Below are 20,573 nucleotides of genomic sequence, written 5' to 3' on the forward strand. Positions count from 1 at the left end.
GCATCTAAAATCATTGGTTTTGGATCAGATGGGTGCAACACAATGATGGGTGCAAATAATTCAGTAAGAGCAGTAGATTTAAAGAACATTGCCCTGGCATATACGTTATGAAATGTATATACCATTCTGCACATTTGTGTGCATCAGAGGCATGCAAAGAATTGCCACACGATATTGAACAATTAGCACATGATATCATAATGTATTGAAACAATCCTCAAAAAGATTAATTCAGTTCAGTGAATTTCAAACATTTTCTGCTGCTTCCACACATAGGATTTTATCTCCCTCAAGGACACAATGGCTTTCCTATGAAGCGGTAGTTAGAAGAATGATAGAACAATGGGGACCACTTCTGCTATACTTCACAGATCTGCAATGTCAACCATTAAGGTGTACTTCTGCAATCATGATTACTTGTACTTATGAGATATTACAAAATCCTTTTGTTTGATTGTATTACTGCTTCTTGGAATTTGCTTTACCAAAATTTACCCAGTTAAATCTTTTATTTCAAAGTGAGAGACCTGTTATCATTTCACTGTATAAGCAAGTATGTGATTTGCACAAGGAATTTCTACTCATGTACATGAGCCGTGATTATTATGAAAAATGATCTCTCAGACATAGACCCCAACAAAAACGAACCGTAATTTTTTTTTTATGCTAGAACAGATATATTTCGGAGTTTCGTGATCAAGAGATAGTGAAAATCCAAATTTTTTACTCCAGTAAAGTGGAAATGGTAAAATTCCGCACAAATTGCAGAGCCTTCATGATTACGGCTGCAAAACAGATCAAGATGATGTTTGACTTTGGAGACAGCATACTACCAATACTATCTGTCTTAGATCCAGTCAATGGTCCGAGTCTTGATTGTAACAGTCTCTCCTGCCTCTTGCAATGAACCTTCCAAGAATATTGAGCAAGATGAATGCAAACCTACAACAACTGGACAATGAATGGAGAAGGCTTGTCATAGAAGACCTTCCCAGAACATATCATCAGCATGACACAAAAAACGTTGAATGTTAGAGAGTAATCCAGATAAGTTTTGGGTAGCTGTTAAAAATGTTTTAGACTTCGATGGAGAACCAAATTTAAACTTTTCCGAATTTGCTTTCTTAAATGTCTTTCTCTCCCACATGCCAATGCAGATTGCGAGCGATGCTTTTCGAAATAATATAAACCATGTTAAAACCAAAGATAGGAACAGACAAAGTTGACACAGTCAAAAGCATAATGCTTGCCAAAGAAAGTGTTACTACCATTCCAAATAGTGACTGTACTTCATTCATGCCTCCATATCTATGATACGGAAGAGGACTGCAGATAACTTGTACCCCAGCCTTCCAGGAAAAGCTGGGCCTCAAATCCCTAATGAAGGATGACATAATGGATGATGAATATGGCAGTGAAGTCTTTTTTTTCTGTATACATATTTTTCATTTCTATTGTTATTACAGTGTGATGATAAAGAACAATTAGTGAGTCATTCATAAATAGTATACTGATCTTTTTTGCTTCGTTTTCATTGATGATGATACTGTTGATTATTAACAGTGATCTTTTTGTCGTATTTTTTCCTTTTCATTTTCAATGATGATAATACTGATTGACTTAGTAACAGTGATCTTTTTGTCCGTTATTTTCCCTGTTTATAATCACTGAGTACTAAATATGCCACTTTGTTGTACAGCCTACAGAAAAGTTTATCATTTTGTTCAATTTTTTTTTGGTCATTATTAGCATAGATAGGAATTATATAACTATTTTTAATTTAGCCTGACCGGTTAATATCATATCACACAGGATACACAAGAGTTCATGGTTTCTAAGTGCTAACTCCACAAACTTAGTTGCGGCCACACTACACTATTTGTGTGAGGTGCAGCGTTTCTAATTTGATAGTTTTACTTTAGAGCTTTTCTCTTTTGTACTGTTATTACAGTAATTAAACTGATGCTGAATTCCATTCCTTTTTACAATTTTAAAAGTCTCTCACTTTACTTTAATCCTTGACCAATGCCTTTTTCTGTGACGAGAACTCCAAAAGGTTAGAGATGAATCTAAACTGATTATTACGCAATACTGTCGATGAATTTAGGCAGTGCCATGTTATTGGTTTTGACAACCAGCATGTCCCTGGTTAACAAAATTGTTAATTTTCAGGGCTAGTCTATTGTATTCGCTCAGTTTTCTGTTAAGGAATTTCAGGGTTCCTAAAGTAATGTCTCAAGTAAAGGGCCTGTGGAGGTGTAAACCATCCTTCTTCTTTTTCTTCTCAACTTAGACATGATCCTATGGGGGTCGACGTTTTTGTATTAGGGAAGAGCTGAAGATGATGATGAAACTATCAAAAGGCCAGAAACCCAAGCACCAAACATACCATGCATGTCAAGCTAACTTAACATCGAAATGGTACTGTATTTAGAAAGGAAGAGGACATCTTGAAAAGATGGAAAGAGTATTTTGAACAACTGCTGAATGAAGAAAATGAGACAAATAAGAGAAGATGGAGAAGTGAACATGGGAATGGTACTAGTTTTCTCTTGGCAAGAGATGCCAACCATAAGAAAGATGAAAAATGAGAAGGTTACAGGACCAGACTCCATCCCAGTTGAAGTATGGAAGGCATTGGGAGATGGAGTGGAAATCCTTTATATTCTGATGGAACAGATTTCAGATCATAAGAAGATATCAGAGGAGTGGAGGGAAAGTACACCAATTTTCAAAGGCAAGGGGGATGTTCATGAGTATGGTAATTAGAGATGTATTAAACTGATGTCCCACAACCCAAACAGAGGTTCGGCCACATCCATTTAGACATCATAGGCCTCCTGCCTCCGTCCAAGGGGGCCAGTTACCTTCTGACGGTCATCGATCGTTCCACCAGATGGCCAAAAGTAACCCAGATGATACGAAGCCCTCCTCTCCAGTTGGATCAGCCGTTTCAGAGTGCCAGACGATCTCACAACGGACCGCAGACCTGCATTCCTGTCAGAATTTTGGGCCGCCCTGGCTCTCCTGATGGGGACATAGCACCACAGCCTACAACCCCGCAGCCAACGGCATGGTGGAAAGAGTCCACCAATCCCTAAAGGCCTCCTTGATGGCACGCTGCACGGGAGAGAACTGGAAGTTGCAGTTACCCTGGGTTCTCCTCGGCCTCCGTACCGCCCCAAAGGCCAATGGCGAGGCGTCCTCTGCAGAGAAAGTCTATGGAGAAACATTGGTAGTACCAGGAGAATTCTTCCCGACGCACACTGACGAAGCAGACATCCCGATCGCAAGGCTTCGGGAGACCGCCGGGAAGTTCACGCCCTGCCTCAAGACTTTCTCCGACAGGACAAGGAACTTACAGCCCAAAGCCATTATCCTGCAAGCACGTCTTTGTCAGGAATGACACCCACCACCCACCACTGACGAGACCCTACCAAGGCCCCTACCACGTCCTCCGTCGCACAGTCAAGGCATACCTTATCCTCATACACGTTCGTGAGGATTGGGTCTCCATCAACAGGCTGAAGCCCGCTTTCCTAATAGACAAAGACGGCGCCAAAGAGGAACCCGGCAGGTGTCCCAGTGTGCCACCACAAAACAGAACAGCTCCCGAGATTAACGAGCCACCCAAACGAAGCTGCGGCCACCCACATACTTGTGTTGCAATTATTGAGATTAACATTGAGACAAGTGATTACTCAGTGGGGAAATTGTGTTTGTCATCAAGAGCTAGATACATATAGCGCTTGCATACGCGTCTAGGCATATCTGCCCCCCCCCCCAAGACCATGCGCTCTTGCCACACCAACCTGAATTTCCAACTCTAATTCGAGGCTCATCCTTTATGGAGGGTAGAGGATGTCGTGAAAAAATGAGTGCAACATTTTTCCGCAACTTGAGTCTGCCTTGGCGTCAAAGAATAATTCCATGTAACCCAGTTGGTGGCAAAAAAGGGATGGTTCTCTATTGCTTCATAATATTTTGTGATTTTTATTGAATCATCTTCAACAAGTCATTGAGAGCATTTCCACACATTTTATTCAGTTTAGATTTGCAACAAATAAAAGGAACTAAGATAATAGTAAAGAATTGTAAAATATGATTGGTGACTAACTGGTCAGTGAACTACCAAGCTAGAGGAGCGCGCTTCGCCCTTCCTGCTAGAGACTCCAAGCGATGCTGACACACGTGCAATAGATCCCGTTTTCCGCACCAAGCTTACGTCCTCCACCATGAGGTGGCTGCGAGTTGGTTCCTTTCCTTATTCATGTTTTAGCTAGGGATTAGTTTAGTGATTATTCTGAAAGGTCCTTTCAATCTCGGTGACGGCGAGATGCTGAATTGCGTAGTTTGATAACTGATTACCCTTTTTTTTTTTTTTTTTTTTTTTGCTTAGTGACCACGTGGTCACGTGTTCGTAACGATCATGTATCAGGACAGGAAAGGCCCCATTGTGAAATTCATTGACATCTAGTCAGTAACCATGAGATAGGGATTTATTGTTATAACAAATTGTAAAAACTTGAATGTACCTTATTCACCTGTCCTTGTGTTTGGGCTGGAAGCTTTCCCATTCAGTAGGCCTATATGCCGTATACATCTGGCAAGTCCGGTGAATTGTGTCGCCAAATAATTCGCAACATTTAGTTGGTCCTTTGAACCGGATAGGCCTAAGTAACCAGTCCCAAAGCAACAATGGCTGGATTATGGTCTTTCGAGTGCTATTGCTAGGACACTCACAGTTACTCTCTTGCCTCCCACAGAATGAGGGGTGGAGGTCGAAATCTACTGTAGGCCAGGCCGGCTGATAATAATTTGTGACACCACTGACCTAAATATGCCCAATCCCTTATGGAAAGCTGCAAATTTACGTTTTTACAGAATACTTTCAGGTTTCCCGTAATAATGAAAACAACTCTTTCGCAAGACTCCACAAAATTTTGACCCTCCTTATCGCCAACAAATAACAACAACAATAATAATAATAATAATATTAGCGAAACAGACCCTCCCTAAAGCATTCTTACTTAAAAGTAATGGCTATCTCAGCAGCAGTACGCTTGTAGATATTCTTCTCAATTTTCTGAATAGCGGACTTTTCTGTGCTACTTAAATGAAAATATATACACCAATCTTGACTCTATATTTGATAATGACTTCCATAGTTGCTCTGCTATGCTGTATGATGTTTAAGTAGCAACGAAAAGGTTACTATTCAGAAAACATAGAATCTCTACAAGCGTAACACTGCTGAGATATAGTAATAATTATAATATCAATAATAGTTGTTTTTGAATTGTAAAAATTCAGGCCTAGTATAACAACGAAAATAAATACACACTATCCAGTCTCCCTTGTTTAAGCACACATCTGGTAAATATGTGACGGTAGAAAGTTACTCATCTAATTATATTGGTTATTTATGAATTGACTCATCTCCTCCTCTAATATCTTTTAAATTATTACTGTAAGATTAATTATAAAACCACAAAAAGGAAATTTTCTCAATGAACATATAGCAGTGTGACACCTTGTTTTATGGATGAACCATTCCTATGTTCATTTGCAATACTGTTATGCTGTGTAAATAGAGATTAGGAGACGCGGGCTGAAAGATTTTCGCAACACTGAATTTCTTCTATACTTAAATATATACCCCACTGAGGTAAGATTTGGAGTAATAATGAATTGTTTAGTTCATTAGTAGAATAAATTTGAATAAAGAGAAATAAAATAAAGAGCAAACTAGAACAACTTTGCAACAACTGCATGCACCTAGCCCATGGCATCAAGCTAGGCAGACAAAATTATCCTTATGATAACCATGAAAATATCCATGGCTGCTGACGATCTTAGACTACTATGCAGTGATTTAAGAAGGCTTTAGCCTAGACTATTTCATGGTATATGAACAATTAGGCTTGTTTTTGTAAAATAGTTTATACTATATAAATTGCTTAAAATAATTATCGGCGTTACACTATACCTCCCTTACGCCAACCTGACCTAACCTAAGTAGCCCACTGTAGCCTAGCCTAAGATGGACATGTAAACATTGAGTGGGTTATCCTCAACGATTTTTTGAAGACACCTAGCCTAGGCTATATTGTGCTAAAACACCCAAGCCAATTAGCTCAACTTTACTTCGCTTTAATTTCATAAGGATTTCTTTTGCCTCTTAAATCTTTCAGGTAGTTTCACATATGCCTTATGTATATCGAAATGTATTGATGCATAGGGTAAAATATCAAATGAGGTACACCTGTATTCCAACTATGATATTTCGCTTCTGATCTAAAACTGCTCACCATATGAGGTTTTACCATATACTATTAGGAAAATACCATTCAACAATACATTAAATTTACTACTAATACTATTTTGTTTTTGAGGTCTCTGTATCCATCTAAAGATTTTTTTATGATCAACTCTAATTTTTAGTAATATAAAAACTAGGTAAGAACATTTTTTTTTTTTTAGGGACCCAGTCCTGGAGACAATGATTGACCCTTTATTCTACTGGAATAAAGGGTAAAACTTCAAAAGCATGCTGCACTGGATATAAAAAAAAAAAAATCACCTACATGGAAAGCGCATGTGAAAAGCTATATAAAAAGTATGGTCATTATATGAGAGATTAAACGAGGTGGAATTAAATGAGCTTGATGTTTCTACCTTGAATTTTTCCTAAGTCAGGAGAGATGTTTCCTCTATGTTAACCCTTAAACGCCGAAGCGGTAAATAAAAAAATGACTCCCGTGTGCCGGAGGGGTTTGAGAGTGAGCGCATAAGCGGCAAAAATATTTTTTTTTCAAAAAATCACAGCGCGCTTAGTTTTCAAGATTAAGAGTTCATTTTTGCTCCTTTTTTTGTCTGCTTGAAGTTTAGTATGCAACCATCAGAAATGAAAAAAATTATCATTATCATATATAAATAATGCGATATAGATAGCGCAAAAACGAAATTTCATATATAATGTATTCAAATCGCGCTGTGCGCCAAACGGTTAGAGGTACGTAACAAGTTACTTTTTTTTCGTTGTAATGTGCACTAAATTGCAATCATTTTGATATATAACACATTGCTAAACGATAAAAGCAACACAGAGAAAATATTATCACAAAATGATGCATGCATTCGTAGCGCGCGGATGTAAAAAAATAAAATAATTAAAAATTCACCATAAATCGAAAATATTGTTATATAGACTTGCAATTTGTTTCAAAATGAAGGAAAATGATTGAATATTACGATACTGTAAGAGTTCTAGCTTACAAATGCAGTTTTCGACCATTTCGAACGAGTTAAAGTTGACCGAATGTCGAATTTTTGTTTAAATTTTTTTTTTGTTTTATATTGCAAATATAAAAAAATGAGAAATGCTACAACCATTCCAATAATTTTTGTTATATTGTGCATGTTTTTGCGCACATTTCCATATATAAAACTCTAGAAAAAGCGTAATATGAAAAGCTCAAATATTAGGAGAATGTGACCTACGCGTTTCCGAGATTTTCGGCCGAGAATCGGCGCGTGGACGGAATAAAATATTTTTTTTCAAATATTCACCATAAATCGAGATATTGTTCTAAAGACTTGCATATGTTTTGTTTTTAAATTGAAGATAAATGATTGAATATTACTAGACTGTAAGATTTTTTATGTTATAAATGCGTTTTTTATTTGACCTTTTCGGTTGAGTCAAAGTGACCGATCGTAGTTTTTTTTCGTACTTATCGTACTTTATATGCAAATATTTCAAAAATGAATAAATGCTACAACCTTCCTATATTTTTTGTTATATTGTGCACGTTTTTGCGCACATTTCCATATATAAACCTCTAAAAAAAGCGTAATATGAAAAGGCACAAATATTAGGAGAATGTGACCTACGCGTTTCCGAGATTTTCGGCCGAGAATCGGCGCGCGCGGACGGAATAAAAAATATTTTGTTTCAATATTCACCATAAATCGAGATATTGTTCTAGAGACTTGCAATATTTTTGTTTTTTTAAATTGAAGATAAAGTGATTGAATATTACTAGCTGTAAGATTTTTATGTTATAAAAAATGCGTTTTTTTTTGACCTTTTCGGTTGAGTCAAAGTTGACCTATCGTAGTTTTTTTTTTCGTACTTATCGTACGTTATATGCAAATATTTCAAAATGATAATGCTACAACCTTCCAATATTTTTTGTTATATTGTGGCATGTTTTTTTGCGCACATTTCCTATATATAAACCTTTAAAAAAAAGCGTAATATGAAAAAAGGCTCATATTAGTAGAATGTGACCTACGCGTTTCCGAGATTTTCGGCCGAGAATCGGCGCGCGGGGGAGGGGAAAAAACATCTTTTTTTCAAAAATTCACCCATAAATCGAGATATTGTTCTAGAGGACTTGCAATTTGTTTTTAAAATTAAGATAAATTATTGAATATTACTAGGGACTGTAAGATCTTTAGGTTTTATAATGGCGTTTTTTTTGACCTTTTGTTCGGTTGAAGTCTAAAGTTGACCAGGGGGGGGGGGGGGGGATCGTAGTTTTTTTTCGTACTTATTCGTACGTTATATGCAAATATTTCAAAATGATAAATGCTACACCTTCCAATTTTTTGTTATATTGTGCATGTTTTTGCGCACATTTTCATATATACCTTTAAAAAAAGCGTAATATGAAAGGCTCAAATATTAGGAGAATGTGACCTACGCGTTTTTCCGAGATTTTCGGCCGAGAATCGTCGCGCAGAGGGGAAAAAAATATTTTTTTCAAAAATTCACCATAAATCGAGATATTGTTCTAGAGACTTGCAAATATTGTTTTAAAATGAAGATAAATGATTGAATATTACTAGACTGTAAGATTTGTATGTTATAAAAGCGTTTTTTTGACCTTTTCGGTTGAGTCAAAGTTGACCGATCGTAGTTTTTTTTCGTACTTATCGTACTTTATTATGCAATATTTCAAAAATGAGAAATGCGACAACCCTTCCAAAATTTTTTGTTATATTGTGCATGGTTTTGCACCCATTTCCATATATAAACCTTTAAAAAAAAAAAGCGTAATATGAAAAGGCTCAAATATTGGAGAATGTGACCTAACGCGTTTCCGAGATTTTCGGGCCGAGAATCGCGCGCGGAGGGGAAAATTTTTTTTTTTTTTTTCAAAAATTCACCATAAATCGAGATATTGTTTCTAGAGACTTGCAATTTGTTTTAAAATGAAGATAAATGATTGAATATTACTAGACTGTAAGATTCCTATGTTATAAATGCGTTTTTTAACCCTTTCGGTTGAGTCAAAGTTGACCGGATCGTAGTTTTTTTCGTACTTATCGTACTTTATATGCAAATATTTCAAAAAATGATAAATGCTACAACCTTCCAATATTTTTTGTTATATTGGTGCATGTAGTGCTTTTGCGCCACATTTCCAATTATATAAGACCTATAAAACATAACGCGTCTATGAAAAGGTCACAAATATTAGGAGAATGTGACCTACGCGTTTTCGGATATTTTCGGCCGAGAATCGGCGCGCGGAGGGATAAAAATTATTTTTTTCAAATATTCACCATAAATCGAGATATGGGTCTAGAGACTTGCAATTTGTTTAAAGTGAAGGTAAATGATTGAATATTACTAGACTTGTAGTATATGCTTACGCACAAACATATATTATATATCATATTAGATATATATATAGTATATATATATATATATATATATATATATATATATCATATATATATATATATATATATATATATTAATATATATATATGTATATATATATAATAGTATATATATATATATATATATTATATATATATATATATATATATATATATATATATGATATATATATATATAGTATATATATAATATAATATATATATATATATATATATATATATATATATAATATGATAATATATATATATATATATATATACATATATATATAATATACTATGTATATATATATATATATATATATATCTATATACATATATATATAATATATATCTATATATATATATATATATATATATATATATATTATATATATAATATATATATACATATATAATTATATATATATATATATAGATATATATATATATATCATATATATATATACGTAAAATATATATATATTACATTCTTCGATTCTGGTACCAATACATAAATAAAAGGAATGCAGGTGACACTTCTCTTTTCGCATACAATGAAATGTCTTATTATTATTTTATCATGCACACATTCAATATAGAAAAAAATTGTAATAAATATAAAACTAAATATAAAATAAATGCAGAATACTCCAACTCGTAATCCTGACTCTTCGTTTTATTTCTTGTTTTCTCCCTCCTCCATTGAAGAGTCTTGCATTTTTTTCCACTCGACATGACGAGGTACAGGTGGAGGAGGGAGAGACGCGCGCCCTTACTGCTGATGGACCCGGCGGCCCCGTGCGCCCTCCGCTGTCGGTTTAGGGGGCGCGCTCCAATACATGACCTTAGTGTGGTACTTTCGGTCACACTCCCCTATCCTGCAAAGAGCAACTTTGCAGAGACGACAGAAGAACCGGGTGTCTCTCCTTCTGCCATTCATATGGCACACCCGGCACCGTTTCTGCCTTCGCCCTTTCTAAGCCTCCATATGTGTTCCCCTGGCTGCAGCCGACACGCAGCGTCCCACTACCCGACGAGAAGCGGTGATGGCGGGGCCGGCAGCAAGAGGGGCGTCGTCAGCAGGGGCGGCGGCAGAAGGGGCGTCGTCAGCAGGGGCGGCGGCAGCAGGGGCGTCGTCAGCAGGGGCGGCGGCAGCAGGGGCGGCGGCAGCAGGGGCGGGTCGTCAGCAGGGGCGGCGGCAGCAAGGGCAGCGGCAGGTCGAGCGAAGTTGGCCCTCCTATCTGCCCTTTCCTCTAGGGGCAGATCTGCAGCTCGGGGCGGGGCAGGGGGTCAGTTATGGAAGGCCACTCATCGGGATCGAAGTTGATGAGGGCATTCCCGGCTACCTCTAGGAACTGTATGTGGGTCAACCTCGGAAGAATGTCACCGCGGTACCCACAGTACAGTATGTTAGCATTTGGAGGGCCAACTGAAGGATGTATTTGAGGAGCTTCTGTGTCCACCTTCTGGTTCTCCTGGCGAAGGGATAGTACTGGATGAGCTGATCAAAGAGTATCAACTCCTCCCAGTGTGCCTGTTGTAGTGCCCAATGACAGTAGGCCGCTCGGTACGAAACTCCTCAAACACAACTCGCCCTGTCGACGTGTCTTCTTCCGCTGTACGATCTCTTCTTGGATGGGTTCATGACTCCTCGTAATCATGGGGACAAGTCGGACACCCTTCCAACAGATGACGAAGACAGCGCCCTTCCGCCGCCACTCTCTCTCTCCTCTTGCCAGGTGTTGCGGATGACTAGCGAACCTCTTGAGGACATTCGGGACGGTCCCCACTATCCCAACCGAAGGGTACCACTGACGTGAACACCTGCTTCATACAGTTCCTGGGCCAGGATACCGAGTTATAATTAATTATCCATAAACAGGTGATATCCCTGTTACGGAAATGTCCCACAAGGTTGAATACAGTGTCACGCAGCGTGGAAGACCCCGGTATACACTGAAAAGTCCACAACGTATCTATGTTTGTTGGCCTCGGTAAATAGAAAGAATTTCACACCATATTTCTTTGGCTTCTTGGGGTTATACACTTTTATACTAAGACGTCCTTTGTAAGGCATTATCCCCTCATCCAAAGACAGGTTCTTTCCAGGAATCACGAGATTACTACACCGCTCACGGATATAATCCAACACTGTACGCACTAAAATGAGGCGATCACTGTTATTCCGGGGTATGGCCCTTCTTTTGGGTTGAGGCGTTGAAGTACCTGTCCATAGCCAGGAAAATTATCACGGGACATAACGCCAGGCACATTCGGCATACATAAAAAATAATTTCTCCTCCAATATTGCCTGACGTCGACAGAAGGTGTCATAGCCAAATAAATGTGGAGCCCCCAAAAAATGTGCCATGTCAATGAGGTTGCAACCCCGCCAGTAATACGACAAGGTCGTCTTCAGCTCATACCGGCAGTACGAGCGTAGTCCACCGTCTCGTGTACCAGGTATTCCAGCAATTCCCCGCGTCAGGAAAAGCTGGATGAACCCCAAAAACAGTCAGGGGTAATGGTACGGTCATACCCAGGGGTTGCCGTGAAGGGGTGCATGTTAGGAGGGGTGGGGTCCTCCGTCCACCCCTCGTTTTTTTTTTTTTACTCCGTCACTCTCCGACGACCGACCTTCACCTTGGCTGGCACGACGAGCCGACCTTCTACGTGCCCAAATGCCTACGAATGCCCCTAAGGACGCCCACATGCTTCCTAGGGGTAACCAAAGGCATACGATGTGTTCCCAAAACACTTTCAGCCACACGTGGCCGCACAGAACGGCTTTGAGGGGGCGGGGTCATGCTGGGTGCTTGGCCCCTCGCCAGCATCCAGGTCCAAAACTCTCCTTACACGATCCCTTCCGACGGGTAAAACGCGCCTTTCACGGTTCACACATCGTTGAGACATATCTAGGAATGTCCTGTAGCAATACAAATGCTCAAAGTCTCGCAACAAGTCCAGAAAAAACAAACGCTTTTCACGAAAGAATCGCTCTCGGATGGTGCGCTACTGATGCTGGCTGGAGCGAGAAGAACGGGATATCGCGCATGCGCACCTGGGTCACGCTTCCCAAAAACAAAACAAGGCCTTGATCCGGTGAACTCCCACAGCAATTGCCCCAACGGCGCGTGATTCAAAAAGTTTTAGGCTGGTAGGCCTATAAGTATTTTCCGCGAATTTAAAAAAAAACTTTCGTATGTCGACATAAAATACGTCCAGTTGGCACCGACAGACAATTTATCTCGACGTAAAATACGTCCAGTCGGCGTTTAAGGGTTAATGTTTACTTTTAATGAGCTGTGTAACTACTAAAATTCACAGAGAAATGAGTACACTATGTCTTACGCATTTGGCCAATCAGAGTTTTTCTTTTTTGAACCCACCTCAAAAACTTCGGCCAATGACGTGGGTGTACAAAAAATTTTTCTCTGCACAAGAATACATTGTCCCTACCAATGCAATGCTATTTCAGTTCCTTCTTAGACATGGAGCCGGTAGCCAGCACTTCTGAGAAGCATTTATGGGATAATGTTCCAGATCCTGTTGACGAAATTCCAGCATCTTGTACTGACTTATAAAAGTTGATGATGATTTTTGTCTGGTGTACTCTGAAAATACACAAAAACTAGATTTGTGCCAGAGACGTAGTGAGTGACCTAAGGGGGTTCTCGCAGGAGGGGTAAAAAGTCCCCCGCTAGGCCTACATAGGGGGTATGGTGCCGCCCTAGGTTTAGGAGTTAGGTTAGGTAGTCCCCCGCCAAATCACTTTCTCCTGCTCCCCCACCCGATTAACCCCGACTTGCTTCTAACCTATGTATTCTGGTAAGTAGGCTAATACTTTTCCCCTTTTTTTTTTTTTTTTTGTGTTCACCGTTTCATCCGACTATAACTTAAATTATAGTGGCCAAGGGAGGGGAGGGGTCGCAGCCCCCTCCCCCATAGGTGAGGATACAGCAAAGTTAGGTTAGATAGGGAATGTCAGGTTAGCTAGTGATCATGTCTTTATTATGCAATTGTTACAATCATTATTGCTGCAAAGCACTCCTTTTTCTGGTATTTCCCCACCAAAAACCTATTTTCCAAACCTGATTGGGGGGGGGGGGGAAACTGAGCTCGTAGGGTGGGAAAAGGGGGTCAAGATAACTTTTCCTCAAGGATATAGGGTAAAAAATCACAGACGATCCACCATCATCACGCTGGACGGGTCTTATTCACTCGATATTTAATTGGTGAAACAAGAATACAATTACAACTCTAAGCATACCATTCAAAAGATTGAAGTTTCGTCAACATAATGTGATATATGAAAGCCCCATACAAAACTAAAATAAGCATGTGACGCTCTTCGTAAAATATGTTTTTAAGGCAGTTTGAAAATCCAATATGGCAGCTATCGTGTGGATGGAATGGTTTGTTTACGGATGGAAACCATTTTCCCCCCCAGCCTTCCCAGCACTCATTTGAACAATGTAGCGTATATATGTAACGTTTATTGATCTTACTCAAGATTGCAGTTGTAATCAGCACAATAAAACAACATTTTGTTGCCTATATTAGTGAAAGTAGGAAACTTTATTCCTGGGGTCATGGTTTGAACTGAATTCATTTTTTACCTTGTAATCGGTGATTTTATCCTTACTGCCATCACAACTGAAACTCCACAGTGCTTATTTGATTGTTATTATTCACATTTTGCTCTCAATTCACTCCACATTGCACTTTAAACAAGTTGCTGTTCCTGGTTCCTAAGCGCGCCCGCCACAAACACAGTTACGAACAGCAGACGACGACACTGCAAGTTTGATTCCCTAAATTGTTTACTTTACTCCTTATTTAGTTCAACTTTACTTTGTTATTTAAACATTTTAATTTAATTCATGTCATTATCCCTTTTTTGCACCAAATTACCCGGAAAAATTACAGATATTTCTAAAGTAGATACAATCCAATGTTTCTAACCTTGTCATACATCTGGCTGCCGAAAACCATAGAGGAACAGGCTACGGATAAAGTGGATTATATTTTTTTTTTTTTTTTTTTTGTGCTAGCACTTTTGTTTTCATTGATTTAAGTCTATATTTAGTATTTTGATTTTTTTAATAACTGTATGAAAGAAATAAATGTAACCATTAATGTTTGCATGCTAAGAATGCAAAATCATCGTTGTTACATTAGTGGAGCTTCACACATACGCCGATGCATTATTATAAACTGTCGTCCATGAATTCTAGTTGTCATAGTAATAAATGCAATAATGATAAAATTGTTTTTAATATTTATTTGGTATATATACTTCCAATACATAGCCTAATTTCACCAATTTCCACGTTTTGGTGTATAGTCTTATACCCAGTTTGGAGGTGAACACATACCGAATGGCAACAAAGAGAGAGAGAGCGAGAAAGGAAGGCGAAGGAAGGAAGAAGGAAAGGGGGTGGCGGGTGGAGGTGGAGGGTAGGTGGAGCTTTTAACGCGTGTTCGTATCCATTTCTGGATAATGAAGTTTTCGTCTCTTGGTACAAGGACAAGTGTCGTTATTCGTTATTTCAATTAGTGATTCACGATACCCTTATAAATTACGGCACTGGGTGTAATGTACTATAGCAAAATCTCGTTCTGATAAGAGTGTTCGTTACAGAAATATATTGCCAAAAAACGTGCTTGCACTGTTTCTGAAACCCACAGTAGGTATGCTGCTTAGTTGTAAATAAAGTTTTTTGTAATCAAGTATTTTTTACAAGCTCGCTATTGTATAAATTTGTATTTTTTTTTTCTCATTCAAACATATGTCCCTCAATGCTAACTTTCCTCTTTTAACGACTTTCTGGTCATTGCAAATTCGGCCCCATAATTTCTTTCTTATGGTGTGAAAACAGACAGAGGCCCCAAGGACCGAATCGATTGCGTCACACTACGACGGTAATCCGGCAGTAAAACATCTTCATATATCCAAAAGTAAATAATAAAGTATATATATGCGCATTACAATTATAACAATTACATGGATAGCTGATGATAATCTGCATGAATAACTGGTAAACTGTTCTACAAGAAAAGAAGTTGAGTATAGCAATTATTTAAATAGGTACGAAAGTCAAGATGTCGTGACGTCATATACAGGACTTAAAAGAACGTTCTAATTCCGAAAAGAAGTAATTACTTAAATTTGAGTCAGAATCGAGTTACTTTTTTCAATAACGAATATTTTCAAATTAATCATCATAAATATGTAAAATATTGATGTTTTACTATTTATTTTAAAAAATTATCTATAGTCGATTCACATAAGGTAGATTCTTGTGCCTACGAGACGTTTGTTTTGCGGCCTCTGATGGCTGGTACCGGGAGGTAGGCCGCTCACTCAGTGTCTCATTATTTTCGTTTGTAGCTTAGAAAACTAGGAATATGTTTATATTTCTTCAATTTTTCTTACGTTTTGCAAAAGATAGGCAAGTTTTGGTCTTACGTAAAGGATTCGGTATTTAAATGTACAATTAATTGATCTTTTCCTGAAATCAATAAGATAAAACACAAAAGAATTACAACGAGTAAAAGTTAAGAGAGAAACATTTCATTCTTTATACCTGTGTTTTATTTTATCATCGGATTTTGCATAATTTAAGCGATCAAGAGAAAATAAAATTTTGTGTTTTTAAACAATAAAAACACCCATGAGTACGCTGGTGCTTTTATAGTATTTTATTTTAGATGCGTGATATATGTAGAGAGAAAATGAAGAATATGTCTGAAAATGTTGCATTCCATAACTTGACTCAGCCTGAAAGGAAGTCAATCTTTCTTAATTCTTTGTTGTTTATTACTTCACTATGATTATCAATTCATATCACTCAAAAAAGTTTCTAATATCTCTTCCGTTTGAAAATATATTCATAAAATAAAATTAGAAACAATATTCAGAAACAACCTGACTAAAAGCTTAGGCTGAGTTGAAGAGTGCGAAAAAAAAAAAAGTCTGTCCACAGAGTTCAACCTTCTTGCTTGGAACTGAATTCCCCGCGGCCCACCGAGATCTGAGCTAACGATACCAGATGCATCCATCTAATTAATTATTATTTTTTCGTTATCAGATATTTCCAGACATACTATATGATATAGGATAGAAAATGTTCGGCGGTCATAATGGAAATTCTGTATATTTAATTACAGAACATGTAATTATATAATATGCAAAAAATTTTCGAAACTGCAACCCCTATATCGCTAATTGGCAACTCAAATCTCTTGCCGAGACGAACACGCAATGTTCGCCTTGCAGCTCCCCATTCTCTCGGTAATACCGTCAAACTTGAATCATTGACGGATGCAACATAAGACATATTCTTCATTTTCTGTTCACATATTACACGCATCTAAAATCTGAAAGCACCAGCGTATTCAGGGTGATTTTATTGTACGAAAATACAAGTTTTATTTCATCTTGATGATGCAAAATCCGATGAAAAGTAAAAACAGGAATAAAGAATTAAGGGCTTCCCTCTTCAATTTTACTCGTTGTAATTCCTTTATGTTTTATCTTATTGATTTTCAGGTACCGATGACTTGGTGCACATTATTAAACCGAATCCTATGGTATGACCTAATCTTTCCTATCTTGAGCAAAGCGTGAGATAATTGATGACATATAAACATATTGCTAGTTTTCTAAGCCACAGACGAAAATAATGACACTGAGCAAGCGGCCTACCTCCCGTTCCTTATCAGTTAATCAGAATTATTAAGCCGCCAAACAAACGTCTCGTAGGCACAAGAATCTACCTTAAATGAATCGATAATAAAGTTACACTGGTTTGTCGGTCTTCTTGCTACCAAAACAGTTGTTTACTTAAAAACGTCGTGGTAAGGGACCGTGTTCCGATTGTTTGTGATGAAAGTGCCCCAGCGTCTGTGGGTACAAGTGGTGTGTGGATTTATCACAGGAAATGGGAAGTTTGTTGACACAAGCGACTACGTAAACATCGAGATGGTGTCAATCTTCTAAAAAAATGAAGCGTAAGTAAAAATTTCGAAAGCGTTTTGGTGAGATTTGCACTGCCGGTGGACACCCGTTTTCACTACCCTCTGTTTAATGCTTTAAATTTGGCCTTAATTTCTAACTTTGGAGAAAAATACTTACTCAAAACGAGAGTAGAGGTCTTTAGCTCCGTTTCTCACCAACAAGAAGTCGCGACTGATGCCAATCTCCGGTGTCAGGACGCGTTATAAGTACTTTTTTGGAGGGTGGGTGGCATGCTATGATCGTCGTTGAGTTGATCCAGGCAATGTGCTGTTTTTTTACCTAAGATCAGATTCATGAAAATAAACCATAAAATGAAGGATTATCAATTTTTCATGGAAAACGGTGATGTGCGGCTTCCTTCTGAAATATTACCGAATAAAAGAAGACATGATATTAACAGAATTTTCTTTATCCCAGAACTAATACAAGAATCTTCGATCCATCTCCGAGAAAATATGATGAGGGGAAACAACCGCCTTGAGTCCATCTTACTCTGGTTGATCACCCTTATTCACTTGAATTTTATTTTATTGGTGAACAAACAAGAATACAATTACATCTTAGCATACCATTCAAAAGATTGAAGTTTCGTCAACATAATGTGATATATGAAAACGACATACGAACTAAAAACGTCTGGTCTTCGTAAAATATATTTTTTTCAAGGCAGTTTTTAAATCCAATATAGTGTCTTTCCCTTTTGTAACCGGCATCGATACCACGTCCTTCCCAGTGCTCATTTAAACAATATTAGCGATATATGTAACGTTTATGATCTTGCCCAAGATTGCAGTTATAACCCAGTACAATAAACAACATCTTGTTGCCTATTTAGTGAAAGTATGAGACTTCTTATTCCTGAGGTCATGGTTTGGACTGAAATTCATTTTACCTTGTAATTTGTGGTTTTATCCTCACTGCCATCACAAATGAACTCCAAAATGTGATTATTTTATTGTAATTAACATTTTGTTTTTAATTCACTCCAAAACTGCACTTGCAATACGTTGGGAACAATTTTTGTCTTACTGTACAGGGTATCCACAAAAAGGCTCAGTATGCTATTAAGGTATTCATTGCTCAGAAACCATATAACAGAGTAATGCAGTTTTTTGTAGAATGAAGTGCTCTGAATGTAAACTTGAATGTAGAACATTCTAAAAAAACTACATCAATCTGATATATGGTCTCTGAGCAATAAATATTTGTAATGGTATTGGGACTTTATGGACACCTTGTACGTACATATGGCTGCCAAAAGCACCAGCAAGCAGACGACATTGAGTGAATTATGACAAAAATGTTGTATTTTTTTCAAGTACTTCTCACTGATTCAAAGTCTACATTAATATTTTGACTTTAATTTTTAATAACTGTACTTATACCTGAAATAAATGTAACCTTTAATGCTTGCATGCTAGGAATGACAAAATTTCTTATTGTTGCCAATTTAGTGGAGCTTCACCCATCGCCGATGCATTTACAACTGTTTCCATGAATTCTAGTTGTAATAGTAATGCAATAATGATAAATTGCTAATATGTATATATACTACAAATAGATACACTAATTTCACTTTTCCACGGTTTTGTGTAAGTCTTATACCCAGTTTGGAGGGCAAACAGATACCAACTGGCAACACTTGATAAAAAAAATAGAGCGCAAACAACACCGTAGCTCCTGTTCACAGCAAACCCGTTGATATTTGTGTCAGGAATCTAGTTACTTTTTCAACAACGAATATTTTCAAATTAATTATCATAAGTATCAAATTTGTTATTCATAACCTTACACTGATGTTCAACTATTTATCTCAAAATTATCTAGCGCACTCTTCTTTCCTCCCGAAAAATCGCGAGTTTCCTTTAAGATTGTTGAGAAGAAAGTGTCCCAGCGTCTATGGGTACGAGTAGTGTTCAGATTTAGCACATGGAATGTTAAGTTTATTGACGCAAGTGACTCCCCAAACATCGAGATGGCATCACTTCTATACGTAAGGTGTTTTAAGTAAAAATTTCGAAAGCGTCATAGGTGTGTCATGGAGGTAAGTTTGCACTGAGCATGGCTGACTGTCTTTAACTTCCGCATAATCTTAAATTATGGCGTAATTTTGTACTTTGGGAGAAAACTCTTATTTCGAGAGGAAAGTAGGGGTACTCGAGGTGCTGCTTCCATAACCGATGACTCGTGACTGGACCATTTCCGTTGTCAGGACGTATTAAATAACTTTCTGGACGGTGGGTCAACGAGCGGGCAAGACTGGCCCAGGTAGTCCATTCGGTATTCCCCTATGACGTTTTTTTTTTTTTTTTTTTTTTTTTTGTTTTTTTTTTATCCAGTAGCCTATAGGCTATAATTAAAGTCCTGGGAAAAAAATCTCCCGTGACAAATACTAGAATTTTTTCCATTCGAAATCTGGACAAAACAAACGGGAAACGTTGTAGTACACACAAAAAACGACAAAAATTAATAATAATCGAGGGGCACAACTAAAACAAACAGCTAGGCTATACCTAAACAAGAACATTTGAGCACGAAATTATTGCTGCATTATTAATAAAATACTTTGGAACCTGCCACAAACAGCACCTCTCAAACTACACGATCCATCGCAAAAACTCACAGAAAACCGAAAATATATTTACGAACAAGAGTAAGAGGAAGTGTACAAGATATAAATAACGGAACACTTACGCCGTCATTGGCGAGGAAGTTCTTGAATCGTCAAAGTCGGCGGTGATTTGCTCCAAGACAAAATTTTTGTTCACCTTCCTATTTTCCACTACACTGGAGCCCAACTTCCTGTTAAGGCACCTTTTATTTCATAACACTCACATACGCATCCTCTCTATCCTTACTCGCTGTCTATAAT

General features: G+C 37.8%; 1 protein-coding gene across 1 annotated transcript in view; it reads right to left on the bottom strand.

Moving 5' to 3' along the window:
- LOC135199420 (transcriptional regulator ERG-like) overlaps window positions 1–20,503 on the bottom strand; it is a 377,010-nt gene extending 356,507 nt beyond the window's left edge. The window contains exon 1 of the mRNA XM_064227443.1: window positions 20,396–20,503. Coding sequence (XP_064083513.1) covers window positions 20,396–20,403 — 8 coding nt within the window. The 5' untranslated portion in view covers window positions 20,404–20,503. The remainder of the gene's footprint in view (window positions 1–20,395) is intronic.
- Between the last annotated feature and the right edge of the window lie 70 nt (window positions 20,504–20,573).

This window comes from Macrobrachium nipponense, chromosome 25 (assembly GCF_015104395.2).
Source record: "Macrobrachium nipponense isolate FS-2020 chromosome 25, ASM1510439v2, whole genome shotgun sequence".
NCBI classification, from domain to species: Eukaryota; Metazoa; Arthropoda; class Malacostraca; order Decapoda; family Palaemonidae; genus Macrobrachium; species Macrobrachium nipponense.